Raw genomic sequence first — 22,578 nt, forward strand, 5'->3', positions numbered from 1 at the left:
TGGAGTAACATGACAGGGCTTTACAGGCTCCATGCAGCGAGGTACCTTATTGGTGCACTGGCGCACGGTGTTGATGAGCTCCTGGATCACCAGGTCCATACATTTCAGACAGGGCTCTTTCAGCTTAATGATCTGCTTTTTCACTATGGCCTCAAAGGCTAGGTCAGGGGTGAACAGGCCTGTTCTGGAGGGGGCACACAGACAGACACACAGACATGTAGGTAGAGGCAGGTGGAAAGACAGACAGACAGACAGACAGACAGACAGACAGAAATGTAGGTAAAAACTGACACACAGACATGTAGGCAGAGACAGACAGACAGACAGACACATATGTAGGTAGAGACAGACACAGACATGTAGACAGACAAACATGTAATCAGACAGACAGACAGATAGAGATAGAGACAGATAGGTAGATAGAGAGGGAGATAGAGACAGACAGGTAAATATACTTGCCTCACTCCATGGATGTTCTTGATGGCATAACTGATCTCTCTCCTCAACTCCTTCTCATCAAACTCCATCTGAACACAACACACAGACGGGAAATCAGTGTGTGTGTTTTTGGTTTTACTAGGTACCAGACGTCCTCACATAGACAGTAAAACAAGGAACATTCTGAGAAGTGGGGACATTTCGCTGGTCCTCACAAGGAAAAATACTATTTTAAGCTTAGGGTTTAGGGTTAGGGTTACGGTTAGGGTTAGGGGTAGGGTTAGGGATTTTGATTGGGAATACATTTTTGGGTCCCCACAAGGATAGTAAAACAATTTGTGTGTGTGTGTGTGTGTGTGTGTGTACCTTGACCAGTTCGAAGGGGAATCTCTCGTGGAAGATCCTGTTGATTCTAGCTCCTCCAGAGAGCTCCGCAGTATCCACCTGATCACCTGATCCCTCAATACGCTTCTCAAAGTCTACACCAAACTGCTGAACCATCCTACACACACACACACACACACACACACACACACACACACACACACACACACACACACACACACACACACACACACACACACACACACACACACAGTCATATTACAAAAGTACTGACAGTCAGATACAGTATATATATATGTGTGTGTGTGTGTTTATATACTGACTGCAGTAGGGCCTTGGTCTTGTGTGTGTGTGTGTGTTTATATACTGACTGCAGTAGGGCCTTGGTCTTGTGTATGTGTGTGTGTGTGTTTATATACTGACTACAGTAGGGCCTTGGTCTTGCGTGTGTATGTGTGTGTTTATATACTGACTGCAGTAGGGCCTTGGTCTTGTGTGTGTGTGTGTGTGTGTTTATATACTGACTGCAGTAGGGCCTTGGTCTTGTGTGTGTGTGTGTGTGTGTGTTTATATACTGACTGCAGTAGGGCCTTGGTCTTGTGTGTGTGTGTGTGTGTTTATATACTGACTGCAGTAGGGCCTTGGTCTTGTGTGTGTGTGTGTGTGTGTGTTTATATACTGACTGCAGTAGGGCCTTGGTCTTGTGTGTGTGTGTGTGTGTGTGTTTATATACTGACTGCAGTAGGGCCTTGGTCTTGTGTGTGTGTGTGTTTATATACTGACTGCAGTAGGGCCTTGGTCTTGTGTGTGTGTGTGTTTATATACTGACTGCAGTAGGGCCTTGGTCTTGCGCGTCGGGTCGTCTGGTTTGTAGTTCTTGTATTCCTCCACCTCTTTCTCCAGAGAGAGAAGCTGGCTCTGGAGCTTACTACGTAACCCTGGCAACGTGTCCCGGATGTGGTTGGTCAGTTGCTAGAGGGGGGGGGGGTTGAAATGATTATATGGAGACAAAAAGAAGGATGAAAGATGGAGAGAGAGAGAGAATGTAAATACAACCCATATTTATGTTTATTTATTTTCCCTTTTGTACTTTAACTATTTTGTTACGAATACAGGTATCCTGTGTGTGTATTTCTTTTCTCTCCTCCTCCCCTCACAGGTGGCAATCATCATTCCCCAATCAGTCACCAATCAGAAGACACACCTCCTGTTTCCATTACCCAATCACATCCCCCTTCCCTTGGTTTAAAAACCCATTCAGTTGTTTTCTCTGGAGCTCCATCTCTCTGTAGATCTCTGGTTTCGTTTATCAACCACATGTCACTTTGTCCCCACCTGTGAGTATTGTTTTGGTGATGGTGTTTGTTTGTTGGTGGAAAAGGGGGGTAACCAGACAGTTAGAACCCAGTTAGAACTGGGCGGACCACCCACTGTATTTTTGGTTAGTTAGTTAGCTGTATTGAAGTAGGCTAGTCTAGCTTAGGGGTATTTTTGGTTAGTTAGTTAGCTGTATTGAAGTAGGCTAGTCTAGCTGAGGGGTGTTTTTGGTTAGTTAGTTAGCTGTATTGAAGTAGGCTAGTCTAGCTGAGGGGTGTTTTTGGTTAGTTAGTTAGCTGTATAGAAGTAGGCTAGTCTAGTTTAGGGGTGTTTTTGGTTAGTTCGTTAGCTGTATAGAAGTAGGCTAGTCTACGTGAGGGGTGTTTTTGGTTAGTTAGTTAGCTGTATAGTAGTAGGCTAGTCTAGCTTAGGGGTGTTTTTGGTTAGTTAGCTGTATTGAAGTAGGCTAGTCTAGCTTAGGGGTGTTTTTGGTTAGTTAGTTAGCTGTATTGAAGTAGGCTAGTCTAGCTGAGGGGTGTTTTTGGTTAGTTAGTTAGCTGTATTGAAGTAGGCTAGTCTAGCTTAGGGGTGTTTTTGGTTAGTTAGTTAGCTGTATAGTAGTAGGCTAGTCTAGCTGAGGGGTGTTTTTGGATATTTGTTTCTTTCCTTGGGTCCAGCTCAGCGCCCCCCCCCCCCCTCCCCTCCCCTTACCGTGTGTTTAGGAATAAACCATGAGAGTTTGGCGGTAACTTAGTTGTCTGTGGTTATTTCATTCTCACCGTTACTTTGTCACTGTTATAATTTGGATGAGTTATGCTACGGGTCTCGTCCCCTAGACTGACGAGCCAAAGGGATTCCTAACAATCTGCACATAATATGACATTTGAAATGTCTTTATTATTTTGGAACTTCAGTGAGTGTAATGTTTACTGTTAATTTTTATTTATTTCACTTTTGTTTAATATATTGTTCACTTGCTTTGGCAACGTTTACATGTTTCCCCTGCCAATAAAGCCCTTAAATTGAATTGAATTTACAGAGAGAGACACACAGAAAGAGAGCTGAGCGATTTAAAGGGAAATATAAACATAATTCTCCAGCACCTCCAACATCAACATATGTGAAAATGATGCGTTTCTATGTTTTGTAGTAAAAAAAATAAAGAGGAAGATAAGTGTTTCCAATGACATCATCAACCAATTAGTAGGCAATGCCTAATCCTAATTGGTTAAAATCTCATGATGCACACGACGATGTCATTGGAATCACTTATTTTCCTCACTCTTGTTTATTACAAAACAAATGCTGAATTTTCACATGTTGGGGTGGTGCTAGAGATGAGGAACGGTGAAATGTTCCTTTACACAACTAATTGACCGAGGTCGGTTCAATTACATGAATTCCATTTTTTTTTTTTTGTGAGCCCAACGCTCTGTTTCTCTAGAGAGAAATCAAATCATTCACGAAAGAAGTCAAGAAGTATGTGGGGCGCTGGGCTGAAGGGAGTTGTAGATTTCATTAAGCATTTATTCAACCTAGTTCAGCGCAGAAATGTGGTAATTAACAACAATGACCATCCATTGCATCTGTTTTTTCCAGTTCAGACAGAGACGGGTCAGAGAGGAAGAGGTAGAATGAGAGTTTAATCTGTCCAAAATAAGCCCAATGGTCCTACGGGCTTATTTGAACCTACAGTAAGCTTGGTGCCTGCCTTCCTGGCTTTGGGACAACGACTCCCATTGTTAGAGCAGAGACATGAGCATCTCATCATTATCTACGGATCTCTGGCCAGAGACAGTTTTACACCCTGCTGTGTTGGGTTATAAACACACAGACCACATGGAAGAGGGATGTACACAACAACAAGAGATAGAGGGACAGAGACAGTTTGTGAAAGTATGTCTTATCTACTTTGAAGAACTAGTAACATGTTGATATAGTGTCTACATATCTAACCTGGTTGAGTGTTTTCTGTAGATGTGGTGTTCCCATGCGGTCAGCTATGTGTCTGTATCCTGGATGAGACAGGAAGAACTTCCTCTCAGCACCCAGAGCTGCTTTAATATCCTTCCTGCCGTCAATGTCCTTCTGACTACGATTCACCACCCCGATGTAACCTGGAGAGGAGGAGAGGTGGTTATTACCCTGTTATAACCTGGAGGGAGCAGCTTATAACAGGAGTGTGTGTGTGTGTCACCCCTGCGTAGCGGCAGTAGTTTATTCTCTAGAATGTCCCGTGCGTCCGTCCCCTCGTCCATCAGGTCCAGCTTGGTGATCACTCCGATGGTACGTAACCCTGGAAACACATAGGTCAACACAGGTCGTCACCGTGGCAACATTCCACTCTCCATCCCATTATATGAATAGATCAGGTAAAGAGTTTGCCCACTTTTATGCAGCGAAAAACAGCCAAATATTTCCAAATGGGATTTTAGTAGCCACATTGTGGGCCTGTTAGAACACATACATCATGACGGATTTGCCTGACACACACACACACACGCACACACACACACAGACGTAACTCCTCTACACACACTCTGCACCCCCTCCTTACCTTGAGGGTCGACCTCCTTAGAAATCTTGAGAGCATCAGAGTTGGCCAGATCCTGGTTAGCTGGAGTCACAGCCAGGATCAGACAGGATTCTTTAGTTATGAACTGCATATATCAGGATCAGACAGGATTCTTTAGTTAGTAACTGCATATAACAGGATCAGACAGGATTCTTTAGTTAGTAACTGCATATAACAGGATCAGACAGGATTCTTAAGTTAGTAACTAAGTACCCCCTTTCCCTGTAACATATACTTAATTACCCCCCTTTCTCTTTCCCTGTAACATATACTTAATTACCCCCTTTCTCTTTCCCTGTAACATATACTTAATTACCCCCTTTCTCTGTAACATATACTTAATTACCCCCTTTCTCTGTAACATATACTTAATTACCCCCTTTCTCTTTCCCTGTAACATATACTTAATTACCCCCTTTCCCTTTCCCTGTAACATATACTTAATTACCCCCTTTCCCTGTAACATATACTTAATTACCCCCTTTCTCTTTCCCTGTAACCTATACTTAATTACCCCCTTTCTCTTTCCCTGTAACATATACTTAATTACCCCCTTTCTCTGTAACATATACTTAATTACCCCCTTTCCCTGTAACATATACTTAATTACCCCCTTTCCCTGTAACATATACTTAATTACCCCCTTTCCCTGTAACATATACTTAATTACCCCCTTTCTCTTTCCCTGTAACATATACTTAATTACCCCCTTTCCCTGTAACATATACTTAATTACCCCCTTTCCCTGTAACATATACTTAATTACCCCCTTTCTTTTTCCCTGTAACATATACTTAATTACCCCCTTTCTCTTTCCCTGTAACATATACTTAATTACCCCCTTTCTCTTTCCCTGTAACATATACTTAATTACCCCCTTTCTCTTTCCCTGTAACATATACTTAATTACCCCCTTTCTCTTTCCCTGTAACATATACTTAATTACCCCCTTTCTCTTTCCCTGTAACATATACTTAATTACCCCCTTTCCCTGTAACATATACTTAATTACCCCCTTTCTCTTTCCCTGTAACATATACTTAATTACCCCCTTTCTCTTTCCCTGTAACCTATACTTAATTACCCCCTTTCCCTGTAACATATACTTAATTACCCCCTTTCTCTATAACATATACTTAATTACCCCCTTTCCCTGTAACATATACTTAATTACCCCCTTTCTCTTTCCCTGTAACCTATACTTAATTACCCCCTTTCTCTTTCCCTGTAACATATACTTAATTACCCCCTTTCTCTTTCCCTGTAACATATACTTAATTACCCCCTTTCTCTTTCCCTGTAACATATACTTAATTACCCCCTTTCTCTTTCCCTGTAACATATACTTAATTACCCCCTTTCCCTGTAACATATACTTAATTACCCCCTTTCCCTGTAACATATACTTAATTACCCCCTTTCCCTGTAACATATACTTAATTACCCCCTTTCCCTGTAACATATACTTAATTACCCCCTTTCCCTGTAACATTTACTTAATTACCCCCTTTCCCTGTAACATATACTTAATTACCCCCTTTCCCTGTAACATATACTTAATTACCCCCTTTCCCTGTAACATATACTTAATTACCCCCTTTCTCTTTCCCTGTAACATATACTTAATTACCCCCTTTCTCTTTCCCTGTAACATATACTTAATTACCCCTTTTCTCTTTCCCTGTAACATATACTTAATTACCCCCTTTCCCTGTAACATATACTTAATTACCCCCTTTCTCTTTCCCTGTAACATATACTTAATTACCCCCTTTCTCTTTCTCTGTAACATATACTTAATTACCCCCTTTCTCTTTCTCTGTAACATATACTTAATTACCCCCTTTCTCTTTCCCTGTAACATATACTTAATTACCCCCTTTCTCTAGACTTAATTACTTTAACATGTACTTTATTACTCTTTGGATATGAACTACACACAACATAGAAGATATTTAATACTTTAATATTTAAAGTGTAGGTGTGTCCAAACTTTTGACTGGTCCTTTATATCTGCATCAAAAACACAGGTGACCGACCGCCTGAAACATTTTAACCCAAAGTAAAGACATTTCAGGCTGAGGAGTGAGTTTCAATCACTCAATCCCCTTCTGTTATACACTGAATAGAGAGTAGAGTGCCATCTGGTCAAAAGTAGTGCACTATCTAGGGAAAAGGGTGCCATTGTGGTCAAAAGTAGTGCACTATCTAGGGAATAGGGTGCCATTCTGGTCAAAAGTAGTGTACTATCTAGGGAATAGGGTGCCATCTGGTCAAAAGTAGTGCACTATCTAGGGAATAGGGTGCCATCTGGTCAAAAGTAGTGCACTATCTAGGGAATAGGGTGCCATTTGGGGAATAGGGTGCCAGTTGGGACCATAACCACAGTCTCTGACCTGCATCAGCATGTCTCTGATCTGGTGCTCGATGTCGACTGGCTGGTCTCCCACCGCTACCTTAGTCATCCCTGGTAGATCTATAAGAGTCAGGTTTAACACTGAGGAGGGAGGGAGGGAGGGAGAGAGGGATGGGAGTAGGGAGAGAGGGATGGGAGTAGAGAGAGGAAGGGAGGGTGTGTGGGAAAGGGGGGAGGATAGAGGGGGGGAGAGAGAGAAGGGGGGGGGGAGAGAGAGAAGGGGGGGGGGGGAGAGAGAGAAGGGGGGGGGGGGAGAGAGAGAAGGGGGGGGGGGAGAGAGAGAAGGGGGGGGGGGAGAGAGAGAGGGGGGGGAGAGAGAAAAGGGGGGGAGAGAGAGGGGGGGGGGGGGAGAGAGAGAAAAGGGGGGGGGAGAGAGAGAAGGGGGGGGGGGAGAGAGAGAAGGGGGGGGGGGGAGAGAGAAGGGGGGGGGAGAGAGAAGGGGGGGGAGAGAGAGAGAGAGAGGGGGGGAGAGAGAAGGGGGGGGGGAGAGAGAAGGGGGGGGGGAGAGAGAAGGGGGGGGGGAGAGAGAAGGGGGGGGAGAGAAGGGGGGGAGAGAGGGGGGAGGGGAGAGAAGGGGGGGGGAGAGAGAGAAGGGGGGGGGGGAGAGAGAGAGAAGGGGGGGAGGGGAGAGAGAGAAGGGGGGGGGGGGAGAGAGAGAAGGGGGGGAGGGGAGAGAGAGAAGGGGGGGGGGGGAGAGAGAGAAGGGGGGGGGGGAGAGAGAGAAGGGGGGGGGAGAGAGAGAAGGGGGGGGGAGAGAGAGAGGGGGGGGGGAGAGAGAGAAGGGGGGGGGAGAGAGAGAAGGGGGGGGGAGAGAGAGAAGGGGGGGGGAGAGAGAGAGAAGGGGGGGGGAGAGAGAAGGGGGGGGGGAGAGAGAGAAGGGGGGGGGGGAGGGGAGAGAGAGAAGGGGGGGGAGGGGAGAGAGAGAGGGGGGGGGGGGAGAGAGAGGGGGGGGGGGGAGAGAGAGAAGGGGGGGGGAGAGAGAAGGGGGGGGGGAGGGAGAGAGAGAAGGGGGGGGGGGGAGGGAGAGAGAGAAGGGGGGGAGGGAGAGAGGGAGAGAGAGAAGGGGGGGAGGGAGAGAGAAGGGGGGGAGAGAGAGAGAGAGACAGAGAGAGAGAGAGATTAAATTATTCAATTCAAATGGAAAATGTATTTGCTTATTGTACATCAATCTACAGAGAGGGAGGTTTACACTGTAACAGGGGTGTTCAAAGAGCTGTAGATGGGCCTTGGGATGAGAGATGTGTACCTAACCTGACATGAGAGATGTGTACATAACCTGACCTGAGAGGTGTGCACCTAACCTAACCCGGGAGATGTGTACCCAAACTAACCTGAGAGATGTGTACCTATCTGAACCTGAGACATGCGTGCCTAACCTAACCTGAGAGATGTGGACCTAAACCCGACCACTGACTGTAGCAGAACATAGGATCTCATTGTAGATGTCGGTTGCAAGAAAACCATGGGAGACTCGTAGGGAGTATCTGATAGTCCTAGATATATCAGTGAACCATGGGAGACTCGTAGGGAGTATCTGATAGACTCAGTCCTAGATATATCAGTGAACCATGGGAGACTGGTAGGGAGTATCTGATAGACTCAGTCCTAGATACAGTGCCTTGCGAAAGTATTCGGCCCCCTTGAACTTTGCGACCTTTTGCCACATTTCAGGCTTCAAACATAAAGATATAAAACTGTATTTTTTTGTGAAGAATCAACAACAAGTGGGACACAATCATGAAGTGGAACGACATTTATTGGATATTTCAAACTTTTTTAACAAATCAAAAACTGAAAAATTGGGCGTGCAAAATTATTCAGCCCCCTTAAGTTAATACTTTGTAGCGCCACCTTTTGCTGCGATTACAGCTGTAAGTCGCTTGGGGTATGTCTCTATCAGTTTTGCACATCGAGAGACTGAAATTTTTTCCCATTCCTCCTTGCAAAACAGCTCGAGCTCAGTGAGGTTGGATGGAGAGCATTTGTGAACAGCAGTTTCCAGTTCTTTCCACAGATTCTCGATTGGATTCAGCTCTGGACTTTGACTTGGCCATTCTAACACCTGGATATGTTTATTTTTGAACCATTCCATTGTAGATGTTGCTTTATGTTTTGGATCATTGTCTTGTTGGAAGACAAATCTCCGTCCCAGTCTCAGGTCTTTTGCAGACTCCATCAGGTTTTCTTCCAGAATGGTCCTGTATTTGGCTCCATCCATCTTCCCATCAATTTTTAACCATCTTCCCTGACCCTGCTGAAGAAAAGCAGGCCCAAACCATGATGCTGCCACCACCATGTTTGACAGTGGGGATGGTGTGTTCAGCTGTGTTGCTTTTACGCCAAACATAACGTTTTGCATTGTTGCCAAAAAGTTCAATTTTGGTTTCATCTGACCAGAGCACCTTCTTCCACATGTTTGGTGTGTCTCCCAGGTGGCTTGTGGCAAACTTTAAACAACACTTTTTATGGATATCTTTAAGAAATGGCTTTCTTCTTGCCACTCTTCCATAAAGGCCAGATTTGTGCAATATACGACTGATTGTTGTCCTATGGACAGAGTCTCCCACCTCAGCTGTAGATCTCTGCAGTTCATCCAGAGTGATCATGGGCCTCTTGGCTGCATCTCTGATCAGTCTTCTCCTTGTATGAGCTGAAAGTTTAGAGGGACGGCCAGGTCTTGGTAGATTTGCAGTGGTCTGATACTCCTTCCATTTCAATATTATCGCTTGCACAGTGCTCCTTGGGATGTTTAAAGCTTGGGAAATCTTTTTGTATCTAAATCTGGCTTTAAACTTCTTCACAACAGTATCTCGGACCTGCCTGGTGTGTTCCTTGTTCTTCATGATGCTCTCTGCGCTTTTAACGGACCTCTGAGACTATCACAGTGCAGGTGCATTTATACGGAGACTTGATTACACACAGGTGGATTGTATTTATCATCATTAGTCATTTAGGTCAAAATTGGATCATTCAGAGATCCTCACTGAACTTCTGGAGAGAGTTTGCTGCACTGAAAGTAAAGGGGCTGAATAATTTTGCACGCCCAATTTTTCAGTTTTTGATTTGTTAAAAAAAGTTTTAAATATCCAATAAATGTCGTTCCACTTCATGATTGTGTCCCACTTGTTGTTGATTCTTCACAAAAAAATACAGTTTTATATCTTTATGTTTGAAGCCTGAAATGTGGCAAAAGGTCGCAAAGTTCAAGGGGGCCGAATACTTTCGCAAGGCATTGTAACTATAGTAACAACATGGAACTAGACTATAGTAACATGGAACTAGACTATAGTAACATGGAACATGAGGTTGTTTTAGGGCCTTCATTTTTGTGGAACCCAGCAGAACAGTATCCCGAAGGCATATAGAGTCAGGCGAAGAGAGAGTGGGAATATGCATATGTAATTATGCCTAGTTTAAGGCATTATTAATACTTGTTATGTTTTGTGTTTTTCTTTTGCTTTTCAAGTCTTGTGCTGTCACTCTCTTAGGAACCCGAAGGAGGAAACGGATGAAGTCAACATCTCCAGCTGAAACGGATGAAGTCAACATCTCCAGAGGAAACGGATGAAGTCAACATCTCCAGCTGAAACGGATGAAGTCAACATCTCCAGCGGAAACGGATGAAGTCAACATCTCCAGCTGAAACGGAGGAAGTCAACATCTCCAGCGGAAACGGATGAAGTCAACATCTCCAGCGGAAACGGATGAAGTCAACATCTCCAGCGGAAACGGATGAAGTCAACATCTCCAGCGGAAACGGATGAAGTCAACATCTCCAGCGGAAACGGATGAAGTCAACATCTCCAGCGGAAACGGATGAAGTCAACATCTCCAGCGGAAACGGATGAAGTCAACATCTCCAGCGGAAACGGATGAAGTCAACATCTCCAGCGGAAACGGATGAAGTCAACATCTCCAGCGGAAACGGATGAAGTCAACATCTCCAGCGGAAACGGATGAAGTCAACATCTCCAGCGGAAACGGATGAAGTCAACATCTCCAGCGGAAACGGAGGAAGTCTACATCTCCAGCTGAAACGAATGAAGTCAACATCTCCAGCGGAAACGGATGAAGTCAACATCTCCAGCTGAAACGGATGAAGTCAACATCTCCAGCTGAAACGGAGGAAGTCTACATCTCCAGCTGAAACGGAGGAAGTCTACATCTCCAGCTGAAACGGAGGAAGTCTACATCTCCAGCTGAAACGGAGGAAGTCAACATCTCCAGCTGAAAAGTCATTATCAGTTGTCCGACGAGAGATGGAAATGAGAGTCCATAGTGTAATTACAGATCAGAGGACATTAGTCTCGGAGGTGTCAACAAAATAATCAACCGTGAAAGTGAACCATGTTTTATTTTCTGTTCATTTATAAGTCATTTCAAAGTTTATGTGATGTTGAACAGTATGGAAATACTATTGAAAAAGGAGGGACTGTCGGGTTGTAGTTTGAAATACTGGCTATACTGGTTAATGGTTACGGTCACTGATAAGGTTGGATCGCTGTGGATTAGTGAAGAATGTGGGCCGAGGTCAGGTCAGATGTGGACTAGGGAGGAATGTGGGCCGAGGTCAGGTCAGATGTGGACTAGGGAGGAATGTGGGCCGAGGTCAGGTCAGATGTGGACTAGGGAGGAATGTGGGCCGAGGTCAGGTCAGATGAAGGGAGAAGGAACAGTTTTATTAAACACATCACTTGACTTCCTGCCTAGCAACATAGACGTAGTGTTTAGACGAGCAGGAGACTGCCTAAAGGAGGGTATAAATACTGGTGCTGCTGGAAACTTTGTCTTGTGCAGCTGTTTGACCCAGTGGGGGAAAACATGTGGTTTCTGCTTTGACTAGTTGTCCATTAGTTGTTCACTCTGTTTACCAGAACCTAACAAAGCATAACTGCATTCAGGACTGTGTGTTTTGCATGTCCGTGTGTGCCTATGTTTGCATGCGTCCGTGCTTGAACATATGTCCGTGAGTCTCTCGCTCTGTGTGTGTGTGTGTGTGTGTGTGTGTGTGTGTACCATTAGGGGAATAGACTCGGAGGTTGATGGGAACAGCAGAGATTCCCTTATTGGACCCAGTGATGCGATCAGTCTCGGCCTCAATCTCCAAACGCACCTCATCAAAGTCCACAAACTTACGACCTTTACAATGAAGGAACTCAGCATACTCTGTTATTAAAGAGAGAAGGATGGAGGGATAGAGAGAGAGAGGGAGAGAGGGACATAGAGAAGAGGTTAGAGGGAGGGAGGGAGGGACATAGAGAAGAGGTTGGAGGGAGGGAGGGAGGGAGGGAGGGAGGGAGGGAGGGAGGGAGGGAGGGAGGGAGGGACATAGAGAAGAGGTTAGAGGGAGGGAGGGAGGGACATAGAGAAGAGGTTAGAGGGAGGGAGGGAGGGACATAGAGAAGAGGTTAGAGGGAGGGAGGGAGGGAGGGACATAGAGAAGAGGTTAGAGGGAGGGAGGGAGGGACATAGAGACGAGGTTAGAGGGAGGGAGGGAGGGAGAGAGAGAGAGAGGGAGGGAGGGAGAGAGAGGGAGGGAGGGAGGGAGGGAGAGAGAGAGAGAGGGAGGGAGGGAGGGAGGGAGGGAGGGAGGGAGGGAGGGAGAGGGAGGGAGGGAGGGAGGGAGGGAGGGACATAGAGAAGAGGTTCAAGGGAGAGAGAGAGGCAGAGAGAGAGAGGGAGAGGGAGAGAGAGAGAGAGGGAGGGAAGAGGTTAGAGGGAGGGAGGGACATAGAGAAGAGGTTAGAGGGAGAGAGAGAGGGATAGAGAGAGGGAGAGAGAGAGGGAGGGAGGGAAGAGGTTAGAGGGAGAGAGGGACATAGAGAAGAGGTTAGAGGGAGAGAGAGAGGGATAGAGAGAGGGAGAGAGAGAGGCAGAGAGAGGGATAGAGAGAGGGAGAGAGAGAGGGAGGGAAGAGGTTAGAGGGAGAGAGAAAACATCTGTAAGTCACCACAAAAACGAAGCATGTCATGATTGATTAAATTCAGATTGTGTTACTGGCCTACACACCATACCCCATCATGCCAAATTTGAGTTATGTTTTTAAATGTTTTGACTAATTCATTAAAAATGAAAAGCTGAAATGTCTTGAGTCAATAAGTAATCCACCCCTGTGTTATGGCGAATCTAAATACGTTCAGGAGTAAACATGTGCTTAACATTTCACATAATAAGATGTATGGACTCACTCTGTGTGCAATAATAGTGTTTAACATACTTTTTGAATGACTACCTCGTCTCTGTACCACACATATAATTATGATAATTATCTGTAAGGTCCCTCAGTCGAGCAGTGAATTTCAAACACAGATTCAACCACAAAGACCAGGAAGGTTTTCCAATGCCTTGCAAAGAAGAGCACATATTGGTAGATGGGACAACAAAAAGAAGCAAACATTGAATATCCCTTTGAGAATGTTATGGTGAAGTTATTAATTACACTTTGGATGGTGTATCAATACACCCAGTCACTACAAATATACAGGCGTCCTTCCTAACTCAGTTGCCGGAGAGGAAGGAAACCGCTCAGGGTTTTCACCATGAGGCCAATGGTGACTTTAAAACAGTTACAGAGTTTATTGGCTGTGATGGGAGAAAACTGAGGATGGATAGACAACATTGTAGTTACTCCACAATACTAACCTAAATGACAGAGTTTATTGGCTGTGATGGGAGAAAACGGAGGATGGATAGACAACATTGTAGTTACTCCACAATACTAACCTAAATGACAGTGTACAAAATACAAATATTAAAAATCATGCATCCTGTTTGCAATAAGTTTTTTTAGGATAAAAATAAACCGAATAGAGCTAAGCACAGAACCTGGTTCAAACTACTTTCCAACAGACACTGGGAGACAAATTCACCTTTCAGCAGGACAATAACCTAAATCACAAGGCCAAATATACACTGGAGTTGCTTACCAAGACAACATTAAATGTTCCTGCCTGGCCTATTTACAGTTTTGACTTAAATCAACTTGAAAATCTATGGCAAGACTTGAAAATGGTTGTCTAGCGATGATCAACAACCAACTTGACAGACCTTGTGATTTTTAGACAGGGTCCATTCTAGAGTTTTAAGGTGATTTTTAGACAGGGTCCATTCTAGAGTTCTAAGGTGATTTTTAGACAGGGTCCATTCTAGAGTTCTAAGGTGATTTTTAGACAGGGTCCATTCTAGAGTTCTAAGGTGATTTTTAGACAGGGTCCATTCTAGAGTTCTAAGGTGATTTTTAGACAGGGTCCATTCTAGAGTTCTAAGGTGATTTTTAGACAGGGTCCATTCTAGAGTTCTAAGGTGATTTTTAGACAGGGTCCATTCTAGAGTTCTAAGGTGATTTTTAGACAGGGTCCATTCTAGAGTTCTAAGGTGATTTTTAGACAGGGTCCATTCTAGAGTTCTAAGGTAATTTTTAGACAAGTGTCCATTCTAGAGTTCTAAGGTGATTTTTAGACAGGGTCCATTCTAGAGTTCTAAGGTAATTTTTAGACAGGGTCCATTCTAGAGTTCTAAGGTGATTTTTAGACAGGGTCCATTCTAATTCTAGAGTTCTAAGTCATTCTATGGTGAGATCAGTTTTCTACATTTCTCCCTCATACGTGCGTGCGTAGGTGCGTGAGTGTGTGTGCATATCCACCTGCTTGGTTGTTGACCAGTTGAAGGACGAGAGGTCTTCGGGTCACGATACCAGAGCCCCGGGGTAGAAAGTCCCTTGAAGAAAGACACAGATCATTTAACACACACACACACACACACACACACACACACACACACACACACACACACACACACAGGGAGACCACTCCATAACCTGTTCATTATTAATAATTGTTCATTACACTCTTAGAAGAAAAAAAAGACCTCTAGAACCTAAAAGGGTTATTCAGCTGTCCCCAGAGAACCCTTTGAAGAACCTTTTTTGGTTCCAGATAGATCCTTTTTCGTTCCAGGTAGAACCTTTTTGGGTTCCATGTAGGGCCCTTTCTAAAAAGGGTCTCCCTAGAACCAAAAAGGGGTTTCCTACGGGGACAGCCGAAGAACCCTTTTGGGTTCCATGTAGGGCCCTTTCTAAAAAGGGTCTCCCTAGAACCAAAAAGGGGTTTCCTACGGGGACAGCCGAAGAACCCTTTTGTCCTAAGAGTGTTTTTCTAATGTAACATTGTGCTTTGGCACTATCATCAATACGTCATGACAACAAAGCTAAATGACAATGAATTGAGAGAGAGGGAAAGAGAGAGAGATGGAAAAACAGTGAGAGAAAAGAGAGAGAGCGCGAGAGAGAGATACAGGGAGAGAACGAGAGGGGGATATACGATGGAAATCAAATAATTTCCAGGTCAACGTCTTTGCATCAACCCAGGACCCTGAAAGCATCTGTGTGTGTGTGTGTGTGTGTGTGTGTGTGTGTGTGTGTTAGATCCAGGACAGTAAGGGGGAGGGGAATACGGACAGTCAAGTTTCTCCCAACCAACCACTATTGCACACACACACACATACAGTACATTAGGGCTGACCCCAATTAGTTGACTGGTCGATTGTTTGGTCGTCAGGCTGTTGGTTGACCAAGATTGTTTGAGTCGAGCAGTAACAAATACATATATATTTGCGCCCATCTCAGGGCACTAATCCATTATGGAGGCTGAGACTAAAAGCCTATTTATACTTGATCTGAAGATATGGTCAGAGGCTCCATATGGATGGTGTGACCCAATTGCAGAGCCTCCAGAGGCAAGCAGAGGCCCAACGGCACTCCCTACCACATCGCCATGCCCCTCCCAAATGTTGAACCAATGCAGAGGCCCAAAGGCACTCCCTACCACATCGCCATGCCCCTCCCAAATGTTGTACCAATGCAGAGGCCCAACGGCACTCCCTACCGCAACGCCAAGCGCCTCCCAAATGTTGTACCAATGCAGAGGGCTCTGTACAGCTCTACATTGACATGATTGGTTAGCTCACAGAGCATTGCACCTGTACATAGCCCATCTGTAAATAGCCCATCCAACTACCCCATCCCCATACTGTATTCATTTATTAATTTTGCTCCTTTGCACCCCAGTATCTCTACTTGCACATTCATCTTCTGCACATCTATCGCTCCAGTGTTTAATTTCTACATCGTAATTACCTCGCCACTATGGTCTATTTTATTGCCTTTACCTCCCTAATCTCACCTCATTTGCACACACTGTATATATACTTGTTGTTCTACTGTATCATTGACCTTATGTTTGTTTTAATCCATGTGTAACTCTGTGTTGTTGTCTGTATGTTTGTTTATTCCATGTGTAACTCTGTGTTGTTGTCTGTGTCACACTGCTTTGCTTTATCTTGGCCAGGTCGCAGTTGTAAATGAGAACTTGTACTCAACTAGCCAATCTGGTTAAATAAAGGTGTTCTCAACTAGCCTACCTGGTTAAATAAAGGTGTTCTCAACTAGCCTACCTGGTTAAATAAAGGTGTTCTCAACTAGCCTCCCTGGTTAAATAAAGGTGTTCTCAACTAGCCAATCTGGTTAAATAAAGGTGTTCTCAACTAGCCTACCTGGTTAAATAAAGGTGTTCTCAACTGGCCAATCTGGTTAAATAAAGGTGTTCTCAACTAGCCTCCCTGGTTAAATAAAGGTGTTCTCAACTAGCCTCCCTGGTTAAATAAAGGTGTTCTCAACTAGCCTCCCTGGTTAAATAAAGGTGTTCTCAACTAGCCAATCTGGTTAAATAAAGGTGTTCTCAACTAGCCTCCCTGGTTAAATAAAGGTGTTCTCAACTAGCCTACCTGGTTAAATAAAGGTGTTCTCAACTAGCCTCCCTGGTTAAATAAAGGTGTTCTCAACTAGCCTCCCTGGTTAAATAAAGGTGTTCTCAACTGGCCAATCTGGTTAAATAAAGGTGTTCTCAACTAGCCTCCCTGGTTAAATAAAGGTGTTCTCAACTAGCCTCCCTGGTTAAATAAAGGTGTTCTCAACTAGCCTCCCTGGTTAAATAAAGGTGTTCTCAACTAGCCAATCTGGTTAAATAAAGGTGTTCTCAACTAGCCTCCCTGGTTAAATAAAGGTGTTCTCAACTAGCCTACCTGGTTAAATAAAGGTGTTCTCAACTAGCCTCCCTGGTTAAATAAAGGTGTTCTCAACTAGCCTCCCTGGTTAAATAAAGGTGTTCTCAACTAGCCTCCCTGGTTAAATAAAGGTGTTCTCAACTAGCCAATCTGGTTAAATAAAGGTGTTCTCAACTAGCCTCCCTGGTTAAATAAAGGTGTTCTCAACTAGCCTCCCTGGTTAAATAAAGGTGTTCTCAACTGGCCAATCTGGTTAAATAAAGGTGTTCTCAACTAGCCTCCCTGGTTAAATAAAGGTGTTCTCAACTAGCCTCCCTGGTTAAATAAAGGTGTTCTCAACTAGCCTCCCTGGTTAAATAAAGGTGTTCTCAACTAGCCAATCTGGTTAAATAAAGGTGTTCTCAACTAGCCTCCCTGGTTAAATAAAGGTGTTCTCAACTAGCCTCCCTGGTTAAATAAAGGTGTTCTCAACTAGCCTCCCTGGTTAAATAAAGGTGTTCTCAACTAGCCTACCTGGTTAAATAAAGGTGTTCTCAACTAGCCTCCCTGGTTAAATAAAGGTGTTCTCAACTAGCCTACCTGGTTAAATAAAGGTGTTCTCAACTAGCCTCCCTGGTTAAATAAAGGTGTTCTCAACTAGCCTCCCTGGTTAAATAAAGGTGTTCTCAACTAGCCTACCTGGTTAAATAAAGGTGTTCTCAACTAGCCTACCTGGTTAAATAAAGGTGTTCTCAACTAGCCTCCCTGGTTAAATAAAGGTGTTCTCAACTAGCCTACCTGGTTAAATAAAGGTGTTCTCAACTAGCCTCCCTGGTTAAATAAAGGTGTTCTCAACTAGCCTACCTGGTTAAATAAAGGTGTTCTCAACTAGCCTACCTGGTTAAATAAAGGTGTTCTCAACTAGCTTACCTGGTTAAATAAAGGTGTTCTCAACTAGCCTACCTGGTTAAATAAAGGTGTTCTCAACTAGCCTACCTGGTTAAATAAAGGTGTTCTCAACTAGCCTACCTGGTTAAATAAAGGTGTTTTCAACTAGCCTACCTGGTTAAATAAAGGTGTTCTCAACTAGCCTCCCTGGTTAAATAAAGGTGTTCTCAACTAGCCTACCTGGTTAAATAAAGGTGTTCTCAACTAGCCTCCCTGGTTAAATAAAGGTGTTCTCAACTAGCCTACCTGGTTAAATAAAGGTGTTCTCAACTAGCCTACCTGGTTAAATAAAGGTGTTCTCAACTAGCCTACCTGGTTAAATAAAGGTGTTCTCAACTAGCCTACCTGGTTAAATAAAGGTGTTCTCAACTAGCCTACCTGGTTAAATAAAGGTGTTCTCAACTAGCCAATCTGGTTAAATAAAGGTGTTCTCAACTAGCCTCCCTGGTTAAATAAAGGTGTTCTCAACTAGCCTCCCTGGTTAAATAAAGGTGTTCTCAACTAGCCTACCTGGTTAAATAAAGGTGTTCTCAACTAGCCTACCTGGTTAAATAAAGGTGTTCTCAACTAGCCTCCCTGGTTAAATAAAGGTGTTCTCAACTAGCCTACCTGGTTAAATAAAGGTGTTCTCAACTAGCCTCCCTGGTTAAATAAAGGTGTTCTCAACTAGCCTCCCTGGTTAAATAAAGGTGTTCTCAACTAGCCTCCCTGGTTAAATAAAGGTGTTCTCAACTAGCCTCCCTGGTTAAATAAAGGTGTTCTCAACTAGCCAATCTGGTTAAATAAAGGTGTTCTCAACTAGCCTCCCTGGTTAAATAAAGGTGTTCTCAACTAGCCTCCCTGGTTAAATAAAGGTGTTCTCAACTAGCCTCCCTGGTTAAATAAAGGTGTTCTCAACTAGCCTCCCTGGTTAAATAAAGGTGTTCTCAACTAGCCTCCCTGGTTAAATAAAGGTGTTCTCAACTAGCCTCCCTGGTTAAATAAAGGTGTTCTCAACTAGCCAATCTGGTTAAATAAAGGTGTTCTCAACTAGCCTCCCTGGTTAAATAAAGGTGTTCTCAACTAGCCTCCCTGGTTAAATAAAGGTGTTCTCAACTAGCCTCCCTGGTTAAATAAAGGTGTTCTCAACTAGCCTACCTGGTTAAATAAAGGTGTTCTCAACTAGCCTCCCTGGTTAAATAAAGGTGTTCTCAACTAGCCTACCTGGTTAAATAAAGGTGTTCTCAACTAGCCTCCCTGGTTAAATAAAGGTGTTCTCAACTAGCCTACCTGGTTAAATAAAGGTGTTCTCAACTAGCCTACCTGGTTAAATAAAGGTGTTCTCAACTAGCCTACCTGGTTAAATAAAGGTGTTCTCAACTAGCCTACCTGGTTAAATAAAGGTGTTCTCAACTAGCCTACCTGGTTAAATAAAGGTGTTCTCAACTAGCCTACCTGGTTAAATAAAGGTGTTCTCAACTAGCCTACCTGGTTAAATAAAGGTGTTCTCAACTAGCCTCCCTGGTTAAATAAAGGTGTTCTCAACTAGCCTACCTGGTTAAATAAAGGTGTTCTCAACTAGCCTCCCTGGTTAAATAAAGGTGTTCTCAACTAGCCTACCTGGTTAAATAAAGGTGTTCTCAACTAGCCTACCTGGTTAAATAAAGGTGTTCTCAACTAGCCTACCTGGTTAAATAAAGGTGTTCTCAACTAGCCTACCTGGTTAAATAAAGGTGTTCTCAACTAGCCTACCTGGTTAAATAAAGGTGTTCTCAACTAGCCAATCTGGTTAAATAAAGGTGTTCTCAACTAGCCTCCCTGGTTAAATAAAGGTGTTCTCAACTAGCCTCCCTGGTTAAATAAAGGTGTTCTCAACTAGCCTACCTGGTTAAATAAAGGTGTTCTCAACTAGCCTACCTGGTTAAATAAAGGTGTTCTCAACTAGCCTCCCTGGTTAAATAAAGGTGTTCTCAACTAGCCTACCTGGTTAAATAAAGGTGTTCTCAACTAGCCTCCCTGGTTAAATAAAGGTGTTCTCAACTAGCCTCCCTGGTTAAATAAAGGTGTTCTCAACTAGCCTCCCTGGTTAAATAAAGGTGTTCTCAACTAGCCTCCCTGGTTAAATAAAGGTGTTCTCAACTAGCCAATCTGGTTAAATAAAGGTGTTCTCAACTAGCCTCCCTGGTTAAATAAAGGTGTTCTCAACTAGCCTCCCTGGTTAAATAAAGGTGTTCTCAACTAGCCTCCCTGGTTAAATAAAGGTGTTCTCAACTAGCCTCCCTGGTTAAATAAAGGTGTTCTCAACTAGCCAATCTGGTTAAATAAAGGTGTTCTCAACTAGCCTCCCTGGTTAAATAAAGGTGTTCTCAACTAGCCTCCCTGGTTAAATAAAGGTGTTCTCAACTAGCCTCCCTGGTTAAATAAAGGTGTTCTCAACTAGCCTACCTGGTTAAATAAAGGTGTTCTCAACTGGCCTACCTGGTTAAATAAAGGTGTTCTCAACTAGCCTACCTGGTTAAATAAAGGTGTTCTCAACTAGCCTACCTGGTTAAATAAAGGTGTTCTCAACTAGCCTACCTGGTTAAATAAAGGTGTTCTCAACTAGCCTACCTGGTTAAATAAAGGTGTTCTCAACTAGCCTACCTGGTTAAATAAAGGTGTTCTCAACTAGCCTACCTGGTTAAATAAAGGTGTTCTCAACTAGCCTACCTGGTTAAATAAAGGTGTTCTCAACTAGCCTACCTGGTTAAATAAAGGTGTTCTCAACTAGCCTACCTGGTTAAATAAAGGTGTTCTCAACTAGCCTACCTGGTTAAATAAAGGTGTTCTCAACTAGCCTACCTGGTTAAATAAAGGTGTTCTCAACTAGCCTCCCTGGTTAAATAAAGGTGTTCTCAACTAGCCCACCTGGTTAAATAAAGGTGTTCTCAACTAGCCTACCTGGTTAAATAAAGGTGTTCTCAACTAGCCTACCTGGTTAAATAAAGGTGTTCTCAACTAGCCTACCTGGTTAAATAAAGGTGTTCTCAACTAGCCTACCTGGTTAAATAAAGGTGTTCTCAACTAGTCTACCTGGTTAAATAAAGGTGTTCTCAACTAGCCTACCTGGTTAAATAAAGGTGTTCTCAACTAGTCTACCTGGTTAAATAAAGGTGTTCTCAACTAGCCTACCTGGTTAAATAAAGGTGTTCTCAACTAGCCTACCTGGTTAAATAAAGGTGTTCTCAACTAGTCTACCTGGTTAAATAAAGGTGTTCTCAACTAGCCTACCTGGTTAAATAAAGGTGTTCTCAACTAGTCTACCTGGTTAAATAAAGGTGTTCTCAACTAGCCTACCTGGTTAAATAAAGGTGTTCTCAACTAGTCTACCTGGTTAAATAAAGGTGTTCTCAACTAGTCTACCTGGTTAAATAAAGGTGTTCTCAACTAGTCTACCTGGTTAAATAAAGGTGTTCTCAACTAGCCTCCCTGGTTAAATAAAGGTGTTCTCAACTAGCCTCCCTGGTTAAATAAAGGTGTTCTCAACTAGTCTACCTAAATAAAAATAAAATAAATAAATAAAGGTGAAATAAAATAAAACTATTTTTAAAAAAATGGTAGGTGGGGGAGATTACATCCGGTAGAAAACACAAACACACTTCCTTGACAACAGCTCTGCACTGCTCTGCGAAGCGCAAGAAGCATAAATGCCCTGACTTCTCCTGAGGCCCTGACTTCTCCTGAGGCCCTGACTTCTCCTGAGGTCGTATCACTGTAAATGCTGCAAGGCCCAATGCAGAAGTCAGACCATGCAGCGCCCAGATGTACAATGTACTTCTCTCTGCAGAATGCGCTCTCTCCTGCCAATTTGGGCACATTGTTTCATAACTTCATTGTGTGAATTTGCATCTGATTGTTAGTGTCTATCAATTCCCCATTATATATATATATATATATATCACCAGGAGTACATTTACTGTTAATTGCTATCATTTCTAATCTACAATGTTTGTTACTTTGGTTACGGTCATTTCCGTTAACGTATTCAATATGAAACATTTTATCAGGAGATTTTCTCCCTGCAGGCTGCAATGTTTTTATGTGTTGGCTTTATGTAGGCTGTCTTTACATAGTTGACAATGTTTTTATTTGTTGGCTTTATGTAGGCTGTCTCTACATAGTTGACAATGTTTTTATTTGTTGGCTTTATGTAGGCTGTCTTTACATAGTTGACAATGTTTTTATTTGTTGGCTTTATGTAGGCTGTCTTTACATAGATGACAATGTTTTTATTTGTTGGCTTTATGTAGGCTGTCTTTACATAGTTGACAATGTTTTTATTTGTTGGCTTTATGTAGGCTGTCTTTACATAGTTGACAATGTTTTTATTTGTTGGCTTTATGTAGGCTGTCTTTACATAGTTGACAATGTTTTTATGTGTTGGCTTTATGTAGGCTGTCTTTACATAGTTGACAATGTTTTTATGTGTTGGCTTTATGTAGGCTGTCTTTACATAGTTGACAATGTTTTTATTTGTTGGCTT

General features: G+C 43.3%; 1 protein-coding gene across 1 annotated transcript in view; it reads right to left on the reverse strand.

Annotated features, from left to right (window-relative positions):
- Nucleotides 1–22,578, reverse strand: part of LOC139370225 (dynamin-2-like) — a 47,430-nt gene that overhangs the window by 22,092 nt on the left and 2,760 nt on the right. The window contains exons 2-10 of the mRNA XM_071109579.1: nt 14,734–14,807; nt 12,108–12,257; nt 7,072–7,172; nt 4,658–4,760; nt 4,298–4,396; nt 4,057–4,217; nt 1,613–1,755; nt 805–940; nt 460–527 (exon numbers count right to left, since the gene is read on the reverse strand). Of these exons, the coding sequence (XP_070965680.1) occupies nt 460–527; nt 805–940; nt 1,613–1,755; nt 4,057–4,217; nt 4,298–4,396; nt 4,658–4,760; nt 7,072–7,172; nt 12,108–12,257; nt 14,734–14,807 (1,035 nt within the window). The remainder of the gene's footprint in view (nt 1–459; nt 528–804; nt 941–1,612; nt 1,756–4,056; nt 4,218–4,297; nt 4,397–4,657; nt 4,761–7,071; nt 7,173–12,107; nt 12,258–14,733; nt 14,808–22,578) is intronic.

This window comes from Oncorhynchus clarkii, chromosome 17, assembly GCF_045791955.1.
Source record: "Oncorhynchus clarkii lewisi isolate Uvic-CL-2024 chromosome 17, UVic_Ocla_1.0, whole genome shotgun sequence".
Taxonomy (NCBI): Eukaryota; Metazoa; Chordata; class Actinopteri; order Salmoniformes; family Salmonidae; genus Oncorhynchus; species Oncorhynchus clarkii.